We start from the raw sequence: 23,589 nt of genomic DNA on the forward strand, positions 1-23,589 counted from the left end.
TTTTGTTATATGTGAGTTTCAACCTATTGGTTGCTTTTGCCTTTTGCCTTTTCCTGTGGTTCTTTGCAAACAATACTGTCTTTCTGTTAAAGACTGCTGACCCAAGAGTGGAAAGCAGTCTGTTCATGCTGCATTAAAACAAATTTAGATCAGAAACCAAATTCACTGGCATTCCTCTATTCCCCTGGTACCCTGACTGCTCCACAACTTTGCTTTTCTAAGAACAGAGGAAAGAAAAAATGAAAACGGAGCGACACATTATGGCTCTTCTGAAATTCCTGAAGATGTTTACTGTGTTCCTCGTTAGACTCGGGCTTTGCTCATCGACGTATTTTATCTCCAGTCTCCTCATATTTACTGCAGTGATAGGAATCACTTGCTTTATAATTACACTGTTTTTTTCCTGTTACTATAGATATTATACCAAACACTGCACTTCGCAAAGAAATCAAGCCAGTGCTCTCTGCGCTTGCAGAGCAGGGCCCGCAGCCCAGCAGACACAGTGCTTGTTTCTGGGACTCCTCCTGGGTTTCGGTGCTTGCTCAGCTGAGCCCCGCATCGGATTTTGCACCAGCGAGACGCACATTTACAGGCTCTACAGCTCCCGTCTAGTGAGGTCTTGCTACTTTTTCTGAGTGCACTTGGAATAGCTCAGCTGAAGTCACAGCAACTGCTCTCCAGCTTTGCATCTGCGTTGGGACACAGCGTCCCGGGGCCTGGTGGCAAGGACGGGTGGATGCTGGGGGACAGGGGATAAGGGTGACAGCAACAGAGCTGCGTAGGGAGCAGGGCATGCAGTCTCTTGTTGGCAGCAAACGCTGCAGCAAGGCTGTTTCCTGAGGAAGGAGCTGCAGCAAATACCTAAGAATACATACTGATGTTGTTACTGAGGTGTGCTATGTCAGCCCTCATTAAAATTTCCTACAAAAAATGCTCCAAAAGGTGCTTGAAAGAGGGTACTGATCAAATAAAGCTTGATATATGAATTATTGAGATATAATGGTGGAAATGCAAAGCTGTATGCTAATGTCTGATTAAATAGATATGTTTATTAATTTTTCTGTTAGCGGGACAAGTTAAAGTTTAAAGGCAAGGGTCATAAGAAAGAGACAAGGAAAATAAAAGACAGACAGGGTTTGCAGGAGACTTTGGCCCCTAGACTCTTGAAATCCTTCTTGACAAAACTCCTTGAGCAAGAGTGCAAGACTAAACACGTAAGCCAGAGCCTCCGCTGAGCTGGGTCTGTGCTCCTTACTTGTGGGAGCTCTGCTGTAACAAATCATCTTCCAAGCAGTCTTGCTGATTGTGAATGTAACCCTGGCCACTTTTCAGATGCAGTAAAACTGTTGTGTGCTTAGATCAAGTCTGTTTATTTTTAGAGGTAAAGCCTTGTCTCTGCCGCAGCGAATGGAGCTGGGCACGATTCCATTGCAGGTGTTTTACTGAGGACTTGGTCTGCATTTTATTCTGGTGTAACAGCGAGCAAAGTCTGGCTCTCGGCGCTGGCTAAAACGAAGGACTATTTTAAAGGCAATCAGCTGAGCTGTAGTAATTAAGGAAACCTTGGATTTCTTTCAGGCCACATTATCTCCTTTTTCTCACATTGTCTTGAGGCTTTACATTTTCAGTTAAAGTTAATTGAATGAGACAGTGATGCATTGCACAGTGAAACCAGATCAATCACTGCACGAGTCAAAATAGAAGTAGTGATGACACTCAGAACAAGAGCTTGGGAAATGTGATATTTACATTAAAATATTCTACATTTTTGTCTCAGGGCTTCAAATCCTATTTTTAAAATGCCCTATCACATTGTGTAACAAATTTCTCCCTGCTTACCTGCATGTTTTTGTGTCTGTGCACTTGGACAATGAAACTGAATTGTCATAGAATCAGATTTAATAATAACGGGGTATTTTCTACACAGTTAATCAGCCTAACTTACAGAAAAGGTAGAAGAGAAGATAAAATCATGTTGAACAAGCTCATTCTTTTCTCTGAGAGACAGTTATAGTGACAGTGAAGTGGATATAAAGCCGTAGGAGAGTTTACTGTCGTATTCATTGGCAACAGAGAATTTGACTGCTGTCTTTTCCAACTTCCTTCCCTTTAAATATTTACCTGGATGTTTTTTCCAACTCTCAGCTTCCAGGCAAAATTCATCATTAGTATTCACTTATGTTAACTGTATTTGCATGGAAAATAAGGGATTGTTCCTCCTGAAATTGTTCATTAAGAGAAAAGACTTAATTTTATGTTTGTGACCTGAGTACAATAAAAACAACAGAAAGCCTTAATCAGTGTTTTCAGGTTTGCAAACTCTCAGCACAGTATCTAAATCCTTCATGAAATCGAAGGGCTTTGTTTTCCTATCATAAAGCACAATGCTAAGGAAAAAGAAGTTGTTCTGCAGGGATACCAAACACGAAGTGGTGCCGTTTCATCAGGTGCCGTTCCCTCGGACGCAGGGATCCCGGGCAGCCTGGATTCAGCAGCAGCCAGCTGTCTTTCAAGAACAGCCCCCACCCCCCCAAAATCCAGATTTTCTCCAGCAGAAGCTTACCTCTTCCTTCTTTGCTTTCTGATCTGGTTGTACCTCCAGAAAGTGAAGCCCTGACACTGAAGAACCAATGCACTTTACGGATCAGCATGCCAGAGGTTTTCTGGTGTGTGTGTTTCTTTTTTTTTTTTTTTTTTCCTTTTTTCTTTTTTTTGGAAGCCTGACAGATGCATCTCTGGTTTCAGTGAAAGACTTGAATAATATAAACAAGCAGTCATTCTGTTCCAAGAGGAGCTTTTTTTAATATTTTATTGTAATTACCTTATTGTTTTCATATTATGAGCTACTTGTAGAAAAATACAGGAAACATGACTGCAATACAATCCTTTAATCAGGAATAGCTTTGTTCCAGTCTTCATTTCCATTCAGTGCTGAAACTTTGCCTCAAAAGAATACAACTCTACCTTGAATTTAGATGTAATATGGTGTTAATACTGTGGTATTATACAGCATTTTATCTCTGCACTTAGTAACTTCCATAAGAGAACCTTTTAAAAAGTGCATAGGGGTTATTTTGTCCGTAATACTATTTTCAAGTGAATCTTACTACGAAGCAGTGTTTCCCAAAAGTACATAAACTTCTGCAGGAGAGCCACTTAAAAATCTTTTAACCTGAGTCAGATGGGGAATTTGTATTACCATATATATTAAATCTGGTATCTTTTTTTTTTCTTTTACTCACAAATTATGCCAGAACGCATTTTACTGCATCACTCTTAAAGCATGTGAATTTTTTAAGGAAGAACAACAAAAAAAAAACATTTTTAATACAGAAAAGGATTTTAATACACTGGTTGTTAGTGTTATCTCTGTGTATAATCCAGCACTGCAAATAACTTTATTACTGATTTGAAATCTCCCCCCAACCTGATTTGCCCCATTCAGCAGCTGAGTGTTTATGTTTTTGAACGAAGGGCTGGAATTAGGTAAAGCCTTTTTTTTTTTTTTTTTTGATACTGTTTTAACAAAAAGCATTTGTCCAAGAAAGCTAAAAGACTGCTCCCAAGCTGTTTGAAAGCAGAATGCAGCTATGCACAGCGGGCAACGCAGCACTTCATTTGCTTGCTCCTGGTCTACTTCTCAGATGGGAAACCAGCATCCTAGATAGGCTCAGTTTTCAAGAATGTTTTTGGTATGGAGATGGTGGATGTAAAATTATTGCTTACACAGCATTTCTAAAAGTGAAGCTAAGTTTTATGATAGGGCTTTTATGGCTTAAAATGAGGTGGTATTAAAACACAACTTCTAGCTAATGGCTCGAATTAGAACTGAATAAAAGGCAATTGTTTTTTATGCTGAAATTTATTTTAAGAGGGATTTCCTTGTTTCCAGGCACGTACACACACACAGATTTAATGTGAATTTAAGCGAACTCCAGATAAAAGGCATGCCTCCATGAGTACATCAGGGCCCGATCCAAATTTTATCAAAGTTGGTGGGAGCCTTTCCCATTTCAACCCAGAATTTGCAATCCATATTCACACGACCCTCAGGGGGATCCCTCAGGCTGATGCGGTTTTGCATGCCTTGCCCTCAAATGTCTGCTGCAGTTTCTAAAAACCCATTACAGGGCTGCAGTAGGAAATCATTTAGTCTAATTTAAGGAAATCGTGGCGTTTTTATTTTCACATCATTTTGTTCCGACCCATCCGTTTACTCTTTTCTGAAGGCGCACTGAAATGTTTTCGGCATAAAGGCTGAAGTATTACAAATGCTGCCTGGAACAGCCTCAGCAGACGTGTTTGTTCCACATCCCCTTCTGCAGTGCAATATTTCCTTTGGTGGATTTCCTCTGCTGCTGGAAGCGAGCTGTCTAGCTTTCTGCAGCACAATTACGAAGAAGAATTTCCTACGTTTTACTGCACAGGATGAGGTGATGTTGGAAGTTAGCATGACCTGAACCGCACACGCACAAAAGATAGCGTCTGAAAAATGGAGGCAGCAGCAGCAGCAGCAGCGCGGTGAAAAACCTGCAGCCACAAAGTGCTCGTCAGCCCCGCCGCCGGTCAGAGGGCGAGGAGGGAGAAGCACGGCCCGGGGATCTTTTAGGAAACCCCGCCGTGCTACCAGCATCAAGTCGAAGGCAAGAGCAGGATTCGGCCTTAGCTCTGTTGTCCTGTAACAAAGCTTGTGTTGTTTTTCTCTAGACACGGGCCAATACATTTTTAGTGTTTACTACTCCAGAGAAGTGAAGCTTGTAAGGAGAGGTGACATTTTATTAAACTGTCACATACAATCGCAAAAGCTAACTGTTAAACCAAAGTATTTGGGTTGTTTCTCAGGAAGATTCGGTCAGTTCCTTTGTTCCTTCAGAGATGCAGAAAAAGGAGTTGTTCTCCTTGCTTAATTTTGTTATTTTTGATGACTGCTTGCGGGATTGTTTTGGTGTGGTAGCACTTTTAAGAATAATTAAACAGCGAGGTGGATATGAACAAGGTCTTGGTCTCTGTAACAGTTTCAAGATAATTTACTTTCATTTATGAGAGATTTAGACTATTCTTTCCATGTGGATGCTCAAAGTACTGAAGAAAAAAGATGCAGGCGTTCAAAAGCTGGCTGTTTACTGCCATTGCGTGTGGTTACCCATATTCACATCAGTCTTTCAGCATCGTCTGTCTGTGATCACATTTTTATTTGGAAGAGATTAGTTGTCATATTTGTTCTGTGATTTACGTTATTTAAAGAAGGTGGGGGGGGGGGGGGGGGAGGGAGAATTTGGAACAGCTCGTTCAATAGCATGACTAAGAAACACGACAACTTATTACAAAACGTTCACCACCGCAAGGCAGTGAGGCTGGAGCTCAAACCCCGCACACGCAAAAACAAAAGAGTAACTCTTTCGCTCCGAAACAGCCTGGTGAAAGGATGCTGCCTCCTGGTGATTTATAGGCATACGAGCTTCCACTAAAATTGCATCTTAAATATTTTGTCCTCAGAAGGTGGCCGGGCCCGAGAGCCCTTCCAGCCGTGCTCAGCTGGCGGGGGGGATGCGCATGTGGGCACGGCCGTGCCGCACCTTGCCTGATGCCCACCGACCACTGAGCATGATCTGCAAAGGTTTCCCTCATTCTGGAAGCTTTTGCTCGAATTTCATTCCTTGGGACAGGTTATGGCAAAGGGGGGGCTTTGGGCTGGGAACGAGCACCACAGAGGTCAGCCCCGCACACTACCAGACAGGGAAGGGGAACGGTTCTCTCAGTGTTTTTCTCTTCTTTTCCACAGGATTTTCTTCAAGGGGATTGTACCAAAGCCAAGCAAAAGCTGAACTGGAAGCCCAGAGTCACATTTGATGTGAGTGGTGCGCTTTGTACCTACCCAGGGGTTCGTGTCCTCCAAGAGCAATCCACTGCGGGGGGGGGGGGGAGTTTTGCTTGGGCACACCTAGAAGCCGCGCTGTCGGTGGCCACCCCGGGCTGTTGTTCTTGCTTGGAAGACAGCAGCCACCACAGCAGCGCAGGGCATCCCCCGTGACTCTGCTAACCTGCCCTGGAAAGGGCCCAGCAGGCATCAGCATTTTAGGAAGGAGTGCGTGCCTCGCGCTGAGATGCCAGCATGGCAGTGCAGGCCGCGACTTGACCCAGCGAGTTTCGGGAGACCCGGCACTCCTGTGGTGCAGCAGGGCAAGCGTGTGAGCAAACGTGCTTCTTATCCCCCCCTCGTCCTGCCGCGGGGACCCTCACCCACTCCTCTCCCTCCTCGCAGGAGCTCGTGAAGGAGATGGTGGACGCCGACGTGGAGCTCATGAGGAACAACCCCAACGCCTGAGCCCTGCCGGGACCCGTGCTGGGGGCGCACCCCACGGCCAGCACAGCCACCCACACACACCACCGGGGCCGGGGTGGGTGGCCACCCCCCCAAGGTGGCCTTATTGCTGGCCTGCCTGTGCGTAAAAGCCCGGTTTTGTCCCCCCTCCACCCTCCTGGTGCCTCTGGCCCCATGAATCATCCCAGGGCAGCCCTGCTCCTCCGCACGGGCTGCCTCTGGCACCCGCTGTTAACCAGGGGGGATCCCCCCAGTACTGTACCTGGAGGAGCCACCGGCTGGCAAGCCCACTGATTTCCTTTTTTTAATTAAAACGCGCCTTTTTATTACCTAGGACCTCCAGCGCCTTTTTAGTACTTTCTCCCATTTTGAATGACAGAAATAAACAAAAGCATCCCCGGCACTGCCCCCCAGCAACAACAGCAGCGACCCTCTGGCGCTAGCATGCGCCCACCATCCCTCTGGCCCTGGCTTCCCCTAGTCTTCCTCTGCTGAACACTCCTTGTTTTTCTTTCCTGCAGCTCACCTCCACCCCAGCGGCCCATTTCCACCACTTGAACTCTGTAAAAAGTTTGGATAACTTGATCTAACTTGCAGTGAAATCGCCTTTTGACCATGCCGAATTAATTCCTAATTGCTGGAATCGCTTTCAAACCAGTCAGAGGGGGCTTGTAAGCATTTTTCAGATCTTCATTTCAGGGTGTGAGTGAGTCACAGAAAGCCTTTTTGTCCAGCACCTTCCTGACCCTGGGGTCTGGGTTTTTCTTTTTTTTTTTTTTTCCTTTTTTTTTTTTCCCATCAGAATTTCCCCATTCCCCTTCATCCTCTTCCCGCTTACTATAATTAAACCTCGGATGGGAGCTCGAATGATTTCAAAAGATGGCTTAAGAAATAAAAACAAAATAAATAAAAAAGCTTTAAAAAAAAATATTAGAAACTTCAAGGTGAGTAAATATTTTTGCACTTTTCGTGCCAAGGTACCCGGGTTATCCAGAGGTCGTCGAGCCCATACATTTCCCGTTGGTTTCGGATCTTCCACCCACCAATTACTCCCATCGTTTTAGCTTTATGCCTCGAAAATGAGCGAAGCCGCTGCCTCGCCGGGCACAGCTGAGCGGAGAGAGAGCCCTTTTTTAGAGGGGGCGAGAGGGGGGAGACGCAGGCTCTCCGAGCGCGTCGCTTTGGGAAGGGGGGCCCCTCTCCAACAGGGAAGGGGCGAGGGCAGAGTTTCGTGATGGACGCGGAGCTGGGGAGGGGACGGGGCTGGGGAGCAGGCTGCGAGGAAGCGGGCTGCCGCGGAGAGAGGGCTCTTTGTGCGCCGTCGCCAGAGGTGCGGTGGAAAATGTGCGAGCTGGCCGCAGACGGGCACGGCGAAGCGCTGCGGGGCTGGGCAGCCGCTGCAACCCCTTCCTTCTATTCCTCGGGGCTGGCCCGGCAGGGTTTGGGGCGAAAAAGCGGGGAAAAGGGGAAACGCAGAGCCCCGTCCGTCCGCTTCCTACAGGTGCACCGAGTTTGTGCGCTGGGGCTGTGCTGTGCAAACCCTGCGGGGGTGCTCCCTGCGGTAGGATACAACTTGGTTGCTGTTGATTTTTTTTTAATACCCCCACTCCATGGCACACGTAATTAAAAAAAAATAATAATAATTTTTTAAAAAAGCATTAAAAAAGCATAAAGCGCTTTTCTCACCATTTTTTTTTGTTGTTATTTTTGTACAGCTGGGAAGTGTTCAGTGCTTGCAGTGATTGCCCGGCCGCTTGCTGCTACCACTGAGCACCAGTTCGCGCATCTCTGCGGAGGACTGGGAACCTTTCCGCAAGCCGCCGGCTTCCCTTCGACCTCAATGGGTTGTTTTTTTTTTTTTGTTTGTTTGTTTTTGTTTTTTGCCCTGGCACCTCCAGCCGTGGAGCGTTCAAGAGAAGCATTTTTGATCTCCCTTTTCGGTCTCCGTGTTGGAGGACGAAAGAGGAAGGGGCTGGGGAGGCAAAATCAGTTCTAGAGCAAGCGGTCCCTCCGTGGCGACTTTGTGTTGGGTGCCTTTGTGCTTCTTTCGTTAAAAAATAATAATAATAATAATAATAATAATAATAATAATAATAATAATAATAATAATAATAATAACCGCTCCTGATGCCGACGGGGACAAACAGCGCAGCGTCCCGCTGCTTTTTTAAAATCTGGGAAGGAGACGAACTGCTTTTCGGTTCCCCCCCTCATCACACACCTTCCTGCGGGATTTTCGGTTCTGCCCACAGCACTGCCCTTCGCAACGAGCACGGAATCGCGTCTTAAAAACGAAATAAAAAATAAAATACATAAATGAGAAACCACGCGGCGAGTTAAGCGGGTGGTGTCCACCCGTGCCATTACCACACCGCTCTCAGGCTCAAGTTCTCTAATTACAATGCGGGTGTCAAGCGTTTTGTGCGCGCAGGTACAGTAAAAAACCTCATTCCCTCCCTGCTCGTGCTACGTTTGGCCGCCTGCTCCGGGGTCATTACGGCTCCGTTAATTAAAGAGGGCAGCAGCCAACGCAGCCCGGGCCCAGGGGGGGTTCATACCGGCTGCCTGCAGGGGAAAAACGAAGGGTTTTTTGGGGGGGGGGGAACTGCACCCGGGGCCGGCGGATAAAGAGGAGCCCGGGTCGCCCCTCGACGGCTCGGACGGCGAAGTGGGGGGCGAGGGGAGTCCCCCCAAGGCGGCTGTCGGGGCCGCGCTCCCCGCGTCCCTTGGTGACCCCCCTTCACCCCCGGTGCTTCGCCGGCGGAGCGTCGCCTGCAGACACAACAAAGCCGGAGCAGCGCCGGAGCAGGCAGAGCTCCAACGTTTTGACGGCTGGAAGAAAAACATCAACAGATACCTCGCAATTAGCCGGCGATGGGGGGCTAGGGGAGGCGGGCGGGGGAGAGGTCGCTTCGCAGCGGCGGACGCTAATTGCAACCTTTGCTTTGCTAATGAGCTCGCCCCGCTCCGTGTCTCCCCCCCCCCCCCCCCTCCCCTCCGGAGGTTTTTTTTTGGGGGGGAGGGGGCGTGGGGAGCAAGCCGTCACTTTTGTGCGAGCAGCAATTCGGCTCTGAATCCATCCCGTGGCCGGGAGGCCAGGCTGCAGACGCTGGCCGGGAGCGCTCCCGTTCCCAAACCGGGGCTGCGGGCGCGCCCCCTGCCCCTGCACGGCCCCATCAGGCCGAGGGAGCGATGCCATCGGGGCCGGGAACCCTGCCGGTGCCCCACACCCTACAAACGCAGCGCCGGAGACCCCCGCCGAAACCCCAAGGCAGCGCCACTGGATCCGCAGCGGGCGCCCGGCGCTGTTTAAACAATCCTCTTTCTGCTTCGGACGGTATTATCAGGACTTTGGCATTATCGGTCAATGGAAAACATTCTTCTTTTCCTTATTTCAAATATTTATTTAAATATATATATTAAACTCGGCCGCTCAAATGTTCTGGCAAGTAAATAAATTCCAGGAACGGGGGCGAGGGGATTGCTATGGCGTTTCTTCTAAACGGAGCACTTGTGCTCCGAGGGCGATATGACCTGTTTATTCATCGATTCCTAATACCTAAATATCCCGAGTGTAATAATTTGCGTCTTTTTTTTTTTTTTTTTTTCCCTTTCCAACGGAGGAAATTCAGCTATTTTAAGAGTTAATGGCTCTAAACGCGTTGGTTTTCCTGCATCCTCCCCAGAGGTGACGGGGGCTGGAAAAGGAGGGGGGATTCCAGTTTGGGGGTTTCGCTGCTGTTGTTTTCGTTCTGCCCAGAGCAGCCCGAAGCCGCTGACCCGAGCGGGGGGCCGTGCTCCGAGCAGCGAGCCCCCTGACACCTAGAGGTCAGGTGAAAGTCCCCAGCAGGTAAGCCGCGGGCCGCCCGGCGCGCTCGCTCCCCGCCCCACAAATTGTTCCCTTCTGCCCACCCAAGTCGCTTCAAGCTGTGTTTATTTAGGGGGCAACACAAAAATTGCCGACCACCCAATTCCCGCTCAAGACAGAGACCTCTCGCCGGTAGCCGGGGCCGCATTCCCCTCCTCACATCCTCACTCCACCCCCCCCTCCCCAAATTTCACCCTCTCCGGGGCTCCGCTTTCCAAATCTCCGCACGCCACCGGGGGAAACCCGGGCAAGCCGTCAAGGGAAGGGGAAGCGTCGGGCTCAAGCCCTTTTGGGACACCCCCCGCAAGAAAAACAGGGGTCCCATCCACCATCCTGCAGCCCCCAGGAGCTGCCCTGTGCCCCGGGGGGGGCGCAGCGCCGCGGCGGGCAGTGCCTGGGGTGCGAGGCTGCAGCCCGGCCCCGCAGAGTCGCCCGGAGCCACCCCCCCCCCCGCCGGCACGGCTATTGTTTCGTTCAATTAGGCTCCGCTTGATAAAAAACAATCGCTCGTTAACCCTCGCCCTCCTCCCTGCCGGCTGGTGTGTTGTGAATGGCGACATCGTCTCCCTTGACCCCCGTCTCCTTTTTCTGTCTTTCTGTCCCCTGAAAAATGATTCCGCGAGCTCTGATTGAATTTTATTCCTTCCTGACCTGGCCCGTTTTTATTGCATGGACACCATCAATCTTGACCTAACGCGACGTTTGTTTATTACTTTGGAAAGAAGCGAATGGCTTTATGAGCCCCGGAGTAATTAAAGCAGGAGGGCCGCATTCACCGCGGCACCGCACCACCTTTGGGGCGGACTCACGACGCAGACGGGGAGGCGAGGGAGAAGGGGGAAAAAAAATAGGAAAAAAACATCAAGAAAAGGGAAAGGCCGACGGGATGCCGGCGGTTCGCAACTCACGGGCATCCCAGGGCCCCCTTCATGCTCGAGTTCCTCCCGCTAAGCGGGCGCGCAGTGCCTCTTGCGCAGCTCACCGCGCAAAGTTGCGCTCGGCGCTGCCCCGCACGCCACCTGCGCCCCCGCGCAGCCCCAGCTCGGCCTCGGCACCCCGTGCGCCCGCTGCGCTGCTCGCGGCCCTCCCAAAATCCCGCGCATCCCAAGGCGACCGAACCATCCGGCCAACGCCGAGGCGGGCAAGTGGGGGGCAAACGGCCCGAGGTTTCAATGGCTTTACGACGGCGTTAATTGGAAGCTAATGTTCAATTAGCGGTCACTCCTATAGCAGAGGACGGGGCCGCGTTGCGCCGAGGCGCGCAGGAGCGCTCCTCTCTCGTTGCGCGCGTCCCGGCGCTCCGGGCTCCTGCCTACGCAATCCAGAGGCCGTCATAACCACGGCGAGCTGGTTGTGACCTCACACTCATCCTCGTGTGGGCGCCCAGACGTGCTCAGCCCCCCGCGGCCCCTCGCATCAGCGCCTGCCCCGGCCTGCGCGGCGGCAGCGCGCAAGCGAAGCCCCCCGGCGCGCAATTTCCAGCTCGCCCCGCTCTGGTTGCGCCGTTTTTTGGGGGGGTGCAGCCGGCTGGGCGATGCGGTGCGACGCCAGGGCTGCCGAGCGGTACAAAGTTGGGCCGGGCTATGAAAATAGACCCGGGTGAACTTTGAGGCTCTTTCCCCGAACTTCGCGACTTTCAGAAAGGGCCCCGGCTACGGTGAAAGGCTCGTTTGCAGCCGTTCCCTGAAGGTCTCCGTCCACGACACAAACAGCCTCCCCGCAAACTGGCGTGTGGAGGTAGGGAAGGGTTCAAAACGTCCTCTTTGCATGCACTTCCCCGCTATTTTTGGTTATGACCTTTCAGGAACAAACCCCGAGCTGTCAGTCACTTCTAGAAAAACTTTTTGCATAGGAAATTTAGGCGGAGGGGCGAACACTGCCCTTCTGCCGGGAAGAATTTCACACTCCACTTTTCCCTCGGTTTCGGGGGCAGATGAGCAAACACGAGTTAGAAACCACCAGAACGGAACGGCCCCTCAAATGATAATTTTTAAAAATATGCTGCGCCTTTTTTTTTTTTTTTTTCTTTTTTTTTCTTTCCCCTCGCGGACGGCGAGCGAGGCGAAAGCTCTGACATCCAACCTCGAGCCACAGACACGCCGCGAAGCTGCGCGCTGACCTGGCACCCAAGGGCGCCGCTCCGCAGGCAGGGCCGGGGCCTCGCAGCCGCACCGTCCCGCCGCCGCCGGCCGCACGTCCCTCGCACCGCCGCGGAGCTCTGCTGGGAGACAACCAGAGATCAGGAGGGACCCTCCGCCTTGCCCCCTGCTCGCCATCATCATCGTCACCACAGTAAAATAATAGTAATAACAGCTAGGGCAATAATAATAATAATAATAATAATAATAATAATAATAATAATAATAATAATAATAATAATAATAATAATAATACAACCCGCGCGTGATCTCCGCAGGACAGACCACCCCTCCCCAGCCCCCCAAAATCCCCGGGATGTTTTTCGGCCTCCCCGCTTCCAGCCTCCTTCCCCTGCCCCCCGGGCCTCCGCCGCCCTCCCGCAGCCAGGCGGGGAGCGCAAGTTGCGCGGCCGCGGCACTTGTTCGGGAGCTTCAACCCCCCCCACACCCCATTTCTCTCCCCTCCACACACACGCAGACATCCCCCCGGACGAGCCGAGCTGACTACTGTTTTTTTTTATTTTCCCCGCATCATCCACCCCACCGCTGGAAAAAAAAAATACTTAAAAAAATAAATAAATAAATACGAAATCCCAAAGAGACCGGCGTCCGACGAGAACAAAAAAAAAAAAAAACTAGGCAAACAGCACATGCAGTCGCCGCTCTGCCCTCTCATTTCTTTAATTTTCAGCCCGGTTTTCGATACCGGGAGGGGAGGAGGCGGGCACGGCGTTTCCACGCAGCCCCCCCCCCTCCCCGCCGCCGCCTCCGGGGCTCCGCTTGTCCCGGGGAAAAGAAGCGAAAACGGGAGGCGGCCAAAGGCCCCGGCCACCCTGGGCCGGCAGCGGTGCGAGGGGAGCTGGGACCCCCCCAGGACCCCGCAGCCGACCCGCTCGGCCCCGCTTTGCCCCCGCTTCGGCCCCAGAATAACCGGGCGGCGGGGCGCTGCGCTTTGTCGGACCCGATTCAACCAGCAAACGGCTATAAAGAAGGCCGAGAAACTCTTCAGCAAGAGCCAAATAATTAAAAAAAAAAAAAAAAAGACATATATATGATAAAATAAAAGGAGCGAGGTATTTCCACAAACGCGTTTCAAGCCAGCTTTATGCAGCGAGCCCCCGGTTCGGCCGCTCTGCTTCAGGGGTTTTCTAACAGCGGATTATCGCTTTGGAGAGGAAGAGCAGCTCAAAAGCAAGGTAATAAGGTTTAACTGTAAATACCTTCGTATTTATTTACAGTGTAACCCTTAACAATGCAGCGGCAATTACTGCTAAGTGTTGCCTTTAGATAAGAGGCACTGATAGGAAACTGTATTATCTTGAAAGCAAACTTTAGGCCTTAAATATCTCTAATCAAATAATCTTCTTCCCAGGTCTGACTGACAAGGCAGATTCTTTTCAAGTTAATGAATTTATTGCGTTTTTGGTGGTTATTTACAAAAGGGGGAGGTGATCCCCCATCGCCCGTAGGTTCGTAATTGCAAATTGTCCAGAAGGTGAGATTCTCGGTCTGACAAGCAGCACTCATCTGCTCCCCTGGTAACATTTTTTTTTTTTTTCCTACAGGTTTAAGAAAAAGGAGGGAGGGGAGAGGCGAAAAAAAAAAAAAAAAAGACTATATAAGAAAAATTCTGCCACACCAACTCTTTCTAAAACAATCTCGGGCAGAGCAATTAGGGCACTCCCAACAGAGCGGCAATGTCCCTAAAGGACGGCAGTAAGAGCTACAGAGGTGTAAGGCTAGAGCGCAGAGGCACCCTTTTAATCCAACTTCTTCATCATTATTTTTTTCCTGACATAAAACAGGACTTTCAAATCTATTTCTACATTACAGAAGCGGCTTCACGGGTGTGATGGCGCGCGTTGCCACCAGTTCTACAAAGTAGGCTTCCATTATATTTACGAATATCCGTGTTACAGGATAGCTGCCATCCAAAATACACCGTGGAGCTCAGAAACACATGCGACGCGTACATGAAGCCGTGAATAAATAGGCAGTCTTTTTTCCAATACGGATCCGTATGGAAACCCCGGGTATAAATGCGTATGCACTGCACCCACAGCGATCGCCAGCCCGATCTACGCTCGCAGCCACACACGGGCGCCCACTCGGCGTTGGCGCTTCCCATAGCCTTACAACACGGGCACCTTATTTAAAAAGCCGTGAGCTTGTCCTGCCGCTGCGCACGGCCAAACGTTTCCAGGTCTTGCCCATTAATTGCTAAGAAAACGTGTTTGTTTATTTGCCAACTCAGAGCTGCCATGGGAAAGTATTTTTTTTTCCTTTTTTTTTTTTTTTTCCTAGCGGATAAGGCGAGCTGACTAAGTGGAACATATTGCAGAAGAGACCGAAAAGGGATTTTTTTCGACCTGGCAGATCCTAAATGGTCTCTGGAATTTGCGCGGAGGGGAACGAGCTGTTCCATCGGCAAAGTTAGTTAGGAAATCCCTTTCCCCTCTCTCTGCCTCGCTCTGAACGAAAGTATTAAAATATACAGACGTGTGGAGGAGCATTCCAACTGAATGGTAATTTATTAATAAACAAACAATGCAATACCTTCAGAATATTTTCAACAAAAAAAAAAAAAAGAAAAAATATTGATAGAATAAGATTAATACAGTTTCCCTTTTTTATATATAGTGAAAAAAAAAAATCAGCGTTTCAGTCAATTTTCAGGGAAGGGGGGAAACACTTTCTGGCGTTTGGTCCGCAACATCCAACTACAAATTAAAAATAAATTACTATGTCGCAATTTACATTTTAAAACAAGTCCTTGTAAAAGAGGAGGGTCCGGGACGGGGGAGAAAGGGGAGAAGCCGGTACTCTACGCTGGGTTTTTCGCCCCCTTTAAACACAGGGCCTGGCGATACCTTAAGGGCCGGGGCGCACGGGGTGGGAGGGTGAGGTTGGAGGGAGTATTTCTCAAAAGCAAGGAGGAAAAAAACAACAACAACAGAAAAAAAAAAAAACTTACGTGTTATCGGAGTAACACTGTCCTTTAACAAAACCAAGACATGCTTTGGAGCTGTCTCTGTACAAAGGCTTTTCGCCCGCGCTCTCCTCTCCCTCGGGGCGGCCGCGGGGACCCCCGAGCGGCGTCGGAGGGGGGTGAGGGGTGGGTGGGCGTCGGGGCCGGGGCGGGGGGGGCGCTCAGAACTTGCCGCAGTCGTAGACGAAGGCCCCGGAGGTGCGGTAGAGGGGCTGGCTGCCGGGGAAGGCCATCTGACAGCTGCCTCCCCCCGCCCCGCCGCCGCCTCCTCCGCCGCCACCGCCGCCGCCGCCGCCGCCCGGGCCCCCGCCGCTGCCTCCTCCTCCGGGCGAGGCGCTGAGGCCGAGGCGCGGCGCCTCGAAGACCTCCCTGGGGGCGGCGGCGAAGCCTTGCTGCGCCCCCCCGTAGCCCGGCGCGCCCGCCAGCGGGCCCAGCTCCCCCGCCGCCGCCACCGCCGCCGCCGCCGCCGCCGCCGCCGCCGCCTGGTTGAGGTACCAGGAGGCCAGGCGGCCCTGGTGCGGGTGCGGGTGCGGGTGCTGCCCCTCCTGGTGGCCGCCCGCCGCGCCGCCCAGCCCGCCGTGCCCCAGCGCCCCCCCGCCGCCCCCTCCTCCTCCTCCTCCGCCGCCTCCTCCGCCGCCGCTGCCCCCCGCTCCGCCGCCCCCCGACGGCAGCGCGTAGTCGGGCAGCGGCTCCTCGGCGGGGCTGGCGGCGGCGGCGGCGGGGGGGGGCAGGTGGCCGGGGGTCCGCTCGGCGCCGCCCGCCGCCGCGTACAGGCTCATGGCTTGCATGTTGCAGTGGTAGGTGGCCGCCGAGGCGGCGGGCTGGCCGCAGGGCGAGCTGTAGACGGAGCTGTGGCCCGGCGAGTAGCCGCCGAGGGACAGGGCCGGGGGGATGCCGCTGCGGGGGGCGGCGGCGGCGGCGGCGGGGGGCAGCAGGCCGGAGCCCAGCTCGGCCGCCCCCTGCGGGGAGCCGCGCAGCGAGGTCATGATGTTGTCCACGCTGAAGCCCGGCCCGTGGTGGTGGTGGTGGTGGTGGGGAGGCGGCGGCGGCGGCGGCGGGGGCGGCGGCGGCGGCGGCTCGGGGGCTTCGAGGCTGAGCGAGCGGGCGGAGGGGAGGGCGCTGCGGGGGCTGCCGCCGCTCGACAGGCTGCTGCTGCTGTCGGGGCTCTCGATTTTGGGCACGGCGCCCAGCGGCGGAGCGGCGCCGGGGGGGGAGCCGGCGTGCGGCGGCGAGGCCGTGCCGTTCTCCGTCTTGATGTCCTGGATGCGGACGGGGGGCGGCGGCGGCGGCGGCGGGGCGCTGCCCCCCCCGGCGGGGCCGCCCTCGGGCTCGACGGCGGCGGCCGAGGCTGCGGCGGGCGGCGGCGGGCGCGGCGGCGGCGGGGCATGGTCCTTGAGGTGCAGGCGGTCCTTGTCCTCCTTGTCCTTGACGGCGTCCTTCTTCTTGAAGCGGCGGCGGCGGCGGAGGAAGCTGCCGTTCTCGAACATGTTGTAGGAGTCCGGGTCGAGGGTCCAGTAGGAGCCCTTGCCGGGCTTCTTGTCGTCGCGGGGCACCTTGACGAAGCACTCGTTGAGGGAGAGGTTGTGGCGGATGCTGTTCTGCCAGCCCTGCTTGTTGTCCCGGTAGAAAGGGAACCGCTCCATGATGAACTGGTAGATCCCGTTCAAGGTGATCTTCTTATCGGGCGCGTTCTGGATGGCCATGGTGATGAGGGCGATGTAGCTGTAGGGCGGCTTCACCATATCCTTGGGCTGCGGCGGCGGCGTGTAGGGCCCGTAGGCTCGGGCCATGCCGCCCGGGTACTGCTCGTGGGCCGGGTGCGAGTACATGCTCATCGGGGCCGGCATGGCCGCGTAGCCCCCCCCGGCCGCCGCGGCGGCGGCTCGGTAGTAGCTCTGCTCGCCGCCGAGGTACGGCACCACTCCCAGGGAGTTGGGGCTGGACACGGAGTAGCGAGCCTGCATGTCCCCCCGGCAGCTTTCGCCCTGCCTCCCCGCCGGCCCGAGCAGCTCGGCCCTTTCCCCTCCACCCCTCCGCCGCTCCGCCGACCGAGCCGCACCGGGCAGCCCCCGGCGGAGCGCGGGGAAACGGGGCACGGAGCCCGACGGCGGCGCCGGGAGGCTCCGCTCCGTCCTCGGCCGCCAAAGCCCACCGGCCCCGGGGGGGGGAGGAGGGGAAAGTCAGAGCCGGGGGGGGAAGAAGAGCCCGGGCCGGGGGGGGAGGCCGAAAGCGTTTTCTCGCAAGAAACCGGCGGAGGGCGAAAAAAGGAATCGCAGCGGAGAAAGAAGCTTCCCAACGCAGAAAGAGTAGTAAGGAAATAAAACCTTCGCGAAGAGGCTCCCACGCTCCCGGTTCCTCGCTCCACGGGGATCTGCAACAAGTTGTCTGCAAAGGAGGGACAAAAGTAGAGGGATGTGTTTTGTTGGCTTTTTTTTTTTTTTTTTTTTTTTTTTCTTAAGCGAGCGGCAGCAGCGGCAAAAAATCCACCTTCCCGGTCTCCCAGTGCAAACTCGCCCTCTCTCTCTCCCTCGCTCGTTTTTCAGTCTCTTTTTCAGTCGCAGGCTGCTTTGCGAAGCATCGGAAAAACTCCTGAACTTTTGAGCATCCGTCACCGCGGCGAGAACTTTTTTACGCACTTACAGTTTTCTCTTTTTTTTTTTTCCCTCTCTCTCTCCCCTCTCTCGCTCGCTCTCCTTTTTTTTTTTTTCTTTTCCTCCTTTTGCAGGCGGCCCGGCTCCGCCCCGCCGAGCTCGGCCGGCCAATGAGGGCCGGGAGACACCCGGGGCTCTGAATGAGGAGGGAAAAAAAAAAAAAGAAAAAAAAAAAAAAAGAGCGAGCTTAAAAAAAAAAAGAGAGAGAGAGGAAAAAAAAAAAAAAAAAGACGGGGAAAAAAAAAATCCCTGCAGCAGCAGCCCTGGGAGTCGCAGCTCTCGGGGACCGGCCACACACGCTCGCCGGCACACGCGGATCCCCGGGGCACGCGTGGACCCCCCTCGGTCCTGCGCGCGTTTTGCGCGCCCACCCCCACGCCCCCCACCCGCGCAACCCGCCCCGGGCGCACGCAGGACGTGCGCGCATCCACATAGCCCCGTATTTAACCAGTGCACATACACATGGACGTGCTCCCCCGGAGCGCTTCCCACCCACGCGTGCACCCCACTCGCCGCCGCGCGTGTTCCTCCCCTACATTTATTTTATTTTATTTTATTTTATTATTTTATTTTATTTTATTTTATTTTATTTTATTTTATTTTATTTTATTTTATTTTATTTTATTTTATTTTATTATTTCATTTTCACTTTTTCATTTACTTTTTCCATTTTTTTTCATTTATTTTTAATTTCTCTTTCATTTTCTTTCCTTTTTTTTTTTTTTTTTTCATTTTACTCTTTTACTTTTTTTTCATTTTTTCCCCCTTCGGACTCTTTCGCCTCCTCTCCCCGCTCCCTCCCGCCGGGCTCTCTCCACCCTTTCCCTCCCGGGGCCGCGGGCAGGCTCCACGCCGCTGCTCCGGCTCGCTCGCTGTTCTCCGAGGGAGGCTCAGCCTCACCTCCCGCGGCATCGGGGACGGGAGAGGAAAGTGCGAGGGGGTCGTGCGGGTGCGGGCGATCGGATGCCCCTGCCCCAGCCCCAGCCCTGCCTCCAGCCGGCCGCCTGCCTGCCCCTGACGTTCCCGAAGGGATCGCATTCCTCCAGCTGACCAGCTCCTGCCGAGTCCTCCCTCCACAGCTCCCTTTTATTACTCAGCCATGAAGGGCTTTCCTCTGACGGCCCGCAAAGAAAGCGCCCGCTGCCTCTGCTGTTTATAAACACGGGCGCCTTGCTTTGTGCCGGGTCTTTAGCTCGCTTGTGCAGGTAAATCTCTGCAGACCTTAGGGGATGCGGCGGAGCGAGCGGCTTCTTTATTTACTGGCCGGAGCCGCAGAGAGCGCTCTTTTGTTCCTAATCTCTTTCAGAGTGGACTCAGGGGCACATCAGGTGTGTCAAAAGCGAAAAAAAAAAAAAAGAAAAAAAAAAAAGAATAGGTACAATAAAAGGGATGCTCCTGAAATTGTTTGGCCGGATCTGCCGTAAAGACTTGATTTCTGCGGTCGTTGCCTTTGTTTAAATGTCTAAAAGCGTATTTGGGCTGTCACGAGATGTTTAGAATAACACTTTAACGGGAGCTCAGAGGGAGCGGAGAGTGAGGGCTCGGTGATTTCTTTTTTGACATTGCCTTTTCGGTTGCTCTTGCCTCTCAGCGAAGATTTTATTTTTGAGCTTTAAACACGAGGCGAATCGTAGATAGACGTGTCTGCCCAGCGGCGTGTTTCACCAGTTCTTCGGATATCTGAAATCCAAGCCGGTCCTCTTCCTTACCTCCCAGCCTGTACCTCTGCCGCTTCATTAGCGTTAATAATAGATCAGTTAAAGGGAACGAGCTGAAATCTATTTTAAGGGGTGGAATTTGTACGGGAAAGACGTGCCCGCGTGTGTGTGTGTGTGTGACTGGGAGACGAATTGCCTACCCTGAGCTTGTGACACCACCGATACGTGAAAAGCCCCTTTTGGCTCCCCTGATTTCTCCCCCCTCTCCTTTCCCCGCTTTTTACTGTGATCGATTGCTTTGGGGACTGCGTCTGGGGAGCGTGTTAGAGGTGCATCGTTTGCTAGGTGGTGTTTCCACAGGTCCGTCCTTTGCTCCCAAACACAAGCCCGCTGGTTATTCAATATAGACGTATCTATTTTTAAACGAGATGCAAGTAATGCGAAGGAGGTAATTTATACAGCCCCGTATCTGCTCCTTTTCGTATTCAAACATAACGGGTCTCCTTTTGGTAATAAATGTCAGCCCTTTAATGGTGAATACATTATCCCGTTTAGCCTGTTGTATTTCATCGTCTGGAATCTTTCACCTGCTCCTGCCTAATTACACGTTTTCCCCTTTCCTCCCAGAATTATTAAATGTGCGAGCACTGGACTGCACATCGATCCCAACACTTTGTGTTTGCAAAAACTCTTTCTCGCTTTGCTGAAAAGCAAGGAAAAAAAAAAAAAAGGCAAAAAGAAACGGGGCACTTCAGCACGTTTCCATGCAGCCCAGGTCATCCGGTTTTCCCACGGCGTTACCTGCAGTCAGAAACCCTTTCCACCCGCTCCCCGCTCGCTGCCCCGGAGGCGCAGCAGCCGGCCCCTCGCTGCCTTTGCCGTTTTGGCAGGACGGTGCTCACAGCAGCGGGGCTGCCCTCCCGAGCACGCCGCAGTAAGGGCGAGAAGTTTCAGCGCAGGGCAGGGGAGGAAGGGTGGGGGGCATTAATCCGGCGCGGGTTTGCATCTGATGCGTTTTGCAACAGCCCCTCCGATTCCCTAATTGCGACCTGACGCAACGCCTGGTGTGTGTTAAGTTACGTCCCTTACAGCGGCAGGACTCTGCTTTCTCTCCTGGAGGCACAAAAGTCACCATTGTGAGGGTTGTGATTGTGTGTGTGTGTGTGTGTGTGTTGGGGGGAAAACAGCCGGGGCTGGGGAGGCTGCGGGCTCACTTTTCCCACTGCCTCCTTGGGCTGCCACCCAGAAAGAGCCTTCAGCTTTTGGGTTTCACCCCCCTGCCTGCTCTCCGGCGCTGGGTTTGGGCAGTGCCCTGGCTTTGTCGCACTCGTCGGGGCCTCTACATGGGCAAGGGGCGCGGAACCGGAGCGGAACCGGAGCGGAGCCGGAGTGGAGCCGGAGCCCCGACGGCAGCGGCGGGCCGGGAGAGCTCCGGCAGCGCTCCGGGGCTTGGCTCGTGTGTGGTCATCCGCAGCCTTATTTATGGGGATGTCAGAAAGAGAGATGACATCGGGGCGGTAGGCGGAGGGGCTGCCGTCTGACCTGGGCAAAACCTAGGTGGACCCACGCTGCTCGCTGGGGGTTGTCCTCTCCTCTGCTCTCTTCTCCCAGACCTGGAGGTGAGCTGCTTGCCAGCCTCGGGCTGTTTATGTTTAGACGTAGTCAGAGCTTCGTTTCTCTCTCCTTCTTTTGGCTCCGACATCACAGCAGCATCCCGGTGACTCCTGAAACCAGCCGCCCGGCTCTTTGCAGCTCAGGATGCAGCTTTCCACGTTCCTGCAACAGCGGGCGACACCGCAGGAGAAAACCGCTTAACAAACATCCTTTCGGGGGGCAGGAGACGGTAACAAATCCCTGCCTCACCGGCTGAAAATCCACCCGAAGCCGAAGCCCCCTCTCCGTTTGCAGCCGCTGGCCACCGGTGACAGCCCCCCCCCCTGCCCTGCAGGAGCACCTCTGCCCCCTCAGCCCCAGCAATTCAGGCGGGCTCTAAACGTAAGGGCTGTTCGCTGCCACTCGGTTAAGCAAACAGGCGTGATTGTTGTTTTGTTAACGTGGGTTAGCAATTTCATAAATAAGCCCGGGTAGTCTTCCAGTCCAGGCTTTTATCTTAAGGCGTAAATAACACAACCCAATACGAAATCGAGCTCTCTGTCCCTTTGGCATCTCCTAGGTTCTCGTTCCTGAACGACAAATAAAGTGCCCTTCGCAGCAAATGCGGCAGCGGTCACGGGCTAAGTGTGGTTCCCAAGCGAAATGCCTTAATGTCACCTTTTGGTATCTAAAAGCGAATTTTGCATTCAATTTACAAGGCAGAACCGAGACCACAAATAGGCTGGAGCCCGCGCGATTCCTCTTCCCACGATAATTATCGCGGCCATACCTATAATTCGTCCCTGTGACACAGGCTGCGTCGCAGAGATGTCACGGCACCGGGAATAAAAACAAAAACCAGGCTGTGGGAAACTGCTCGTGTTGTTGCTGCAGTTCAGGTAGAGCGGTGCCACACAAGCAAACACAGGCAGAGAAAAAGGAGAAAAAGCCCACAACAGAGCAAAACCCCTTTAATTTGGCAGATTCTCTAGCTCTGCCATCTCACAGTGAAATACCGACATATGGGGGGCTTGGAGGGGGGTTAAAACTCTCTCCAAAAACGACAAGAAGATAACCAGACATGATTTTTTTCCCTTTTACTTTCCAAGGTCCCTTGTCCCTTTTGTGTTCCTTTTCCTCCCTTATTTCCTTCCTTTCCCTGGGAGGGGCAGCGAGGGTGGAGGGGGGCCGAATCCATCGGATTCTCTGGAACCGTGTAAATGAAAACACGCAGGGGGCAACGGCGCTGGGAGCGCGAACCTCTTGCAGCCCGCTCCTGCTCCATCCCCACCTATTGCCTCGGCGAGCCGGGAGGAGAGAGACTTATTTGTACGAAGGCTTTATTTACATTAGAATGAAGCGACAGCTCCTTCTCGGGGAAGCGATAAGCACTTGGCAAGTCATTAGGCAGCAGATAGCGATCAGCCCCTGGATACACCACATTCCCCGCGCCCTGCGCGCTCCTTTCAGAGCGCTGGGGGCTTGATTTCGGGAGGGCGCGCAGCCCCCCGGGCCCTGGGGATGAAAAGGGAGATGGATGCGAAGGGCGAGCAGCCCTTTACCATCCCCAGCCCTTGCGAGGGGGCGCCGGAGCCCGGGGGCCCGCGCAGCACCCGCGCAACACCCGCGCAACACCCGCGCAGCGCCCGCCCCCTCTGCCGGCGGCCACCTGCGCGGCTCCGAGCGCTGCGCGGGTCTCGGGCGCCCCCTCCCGGCTCTTGCGCGCCTCTGCTGCGCCGCTCCGCGCCCCCCCGCGGGACCTGCGCACCTGCCGGCCGCGCAAATGCCGCTCCCGATGCCGCAAAGGGATCCCCCCCTCCTCTCCCGGCCCCCTCCCCTGCTCGAAGCGCAGCCGAGGTGAGCGCCAGCGCGATGCCAGCTCTGCCGGGGCCGTGATTTCTCGCGCTCTGCCAAGGAATGTCTTTATGGGTTGCCAGGCTGGCCCGTAAAAGTTGCGAGCGAAAAAAAGTGTTGGTTTCCAGGAAAAGTGGGTCTGTTTTTTAACCTCCCCCTCGCTGTCTAATTACTGGCGTGCTCGGCCTCCGAAGAACAGCTTCGTAAAAGTGTCTGCTGAATCCAGAGGCAGAAGCATTTTTTGCGCCTTTTGTACGGCTGGAGAGATGTGTAAATACACACAGGGTCACACATACACGCGTAGCTAGATGCACGCATGGCTTTCACAGTTTTACGAGGCATTTATGTATGTGAAGTACAATCGCACCAAAGAACCAGCCTCCTTTAAGGCTCCTACGAGCTATGGTAATGCAGGTCATAAAACTTCGGGATCTGCATATGCACTGTTAACGAAGCCACAAACGCTCTCGTTGCACAGTTACTTGCGCACTGCTAGGAGTAGCCCATTAAAGTTGT

General features: G+C 53.4%; 2 protein-coding genes across 3 annotated transcripts in view; one reads left to right on the forward strand and one right to left on the reverse strand.

Moving 5' to 3' along the window:
* Window positions 1–7,265, forward strand: part of GMDS (GDP-mannose 4,6-dehydratase) — a 407,324-nt gene extending 400,059 nt beyond the window's left edge. Inside the window, exons 10-11 of the mRNA XM_068670937.1 lie at window positions 5,783–5,851; window positions 6,263–7,265. Coding sequence (XP_068527038.1) covers window positions 5,783–5,851; window positions 6,263–6,325 — 132 coding nt within the window. The 3' untranslated portion in view covers window positions 6,326–7,265. The remainder of the gene's footprint in view (window positions 1–5,782; window positions 5,852–6,262) is intronic.
* Window positions 7,033–18,086, reverse strand: FOXC1 (forkhead box C1). Of its 2 annotated transcripts, none has more exons than XR_011092721.1 (2): window positions 15,303–18,086; window positions 7,033–12,408 (listed from the first exon to the last, which is right to left on the reverse strand). XR_011092721.1 is itself a non-coding variant. In XM_068670936.1 (2 exons), exon 2 carries the CDS (start codon window positions 17,279–17,281, stop codon window positions 15,479–15,481), a length of 1,803 nt encoding a protein of 600 aa, XP_068527037.1. In that variant the 5' UTR covers window positions 17,282–17,702; window positions 17,805–18,086; the 3' UTR covers window positions 14,841–15,478. The 2 variants fall into 2 exon arrangements, 1 of the variants encoding a protein (XP_068527037.1); XM_068670936.1 differs by lacking the exon at window positions 7,033–12,408 and having other exon boundaries at window positions 14,841–17,702; window positions 17,805–18,086.
* Between the last annotated feature and the right edge of the window lie 5,503 nt (window positions 18,087–23,589).

Source organism: Anas acuta, chromosome 2, assembly GCF_963932015.1.
Source record: "Anas acuta chromosome 2, bAnaAcu1.1, whole genome shotgun sequence".
Taxonomy (NCBI): domain Eukaryota; kingdom Metazoa; phylum Chordata; class Aves; order Anseriformes; family Anatidae; genus Anas; species Anas acuta.

Bases quoted from the DNA above. Each gene is read 5' to 3' on its own strand.
- FOXC1 (XM_068670936.1), bottom strand. From the start codon at position 17,281: ATGCAGGCTCGCTACTCCGTGTCCAGCCCCAACTCCCTGGGAGTGGTG.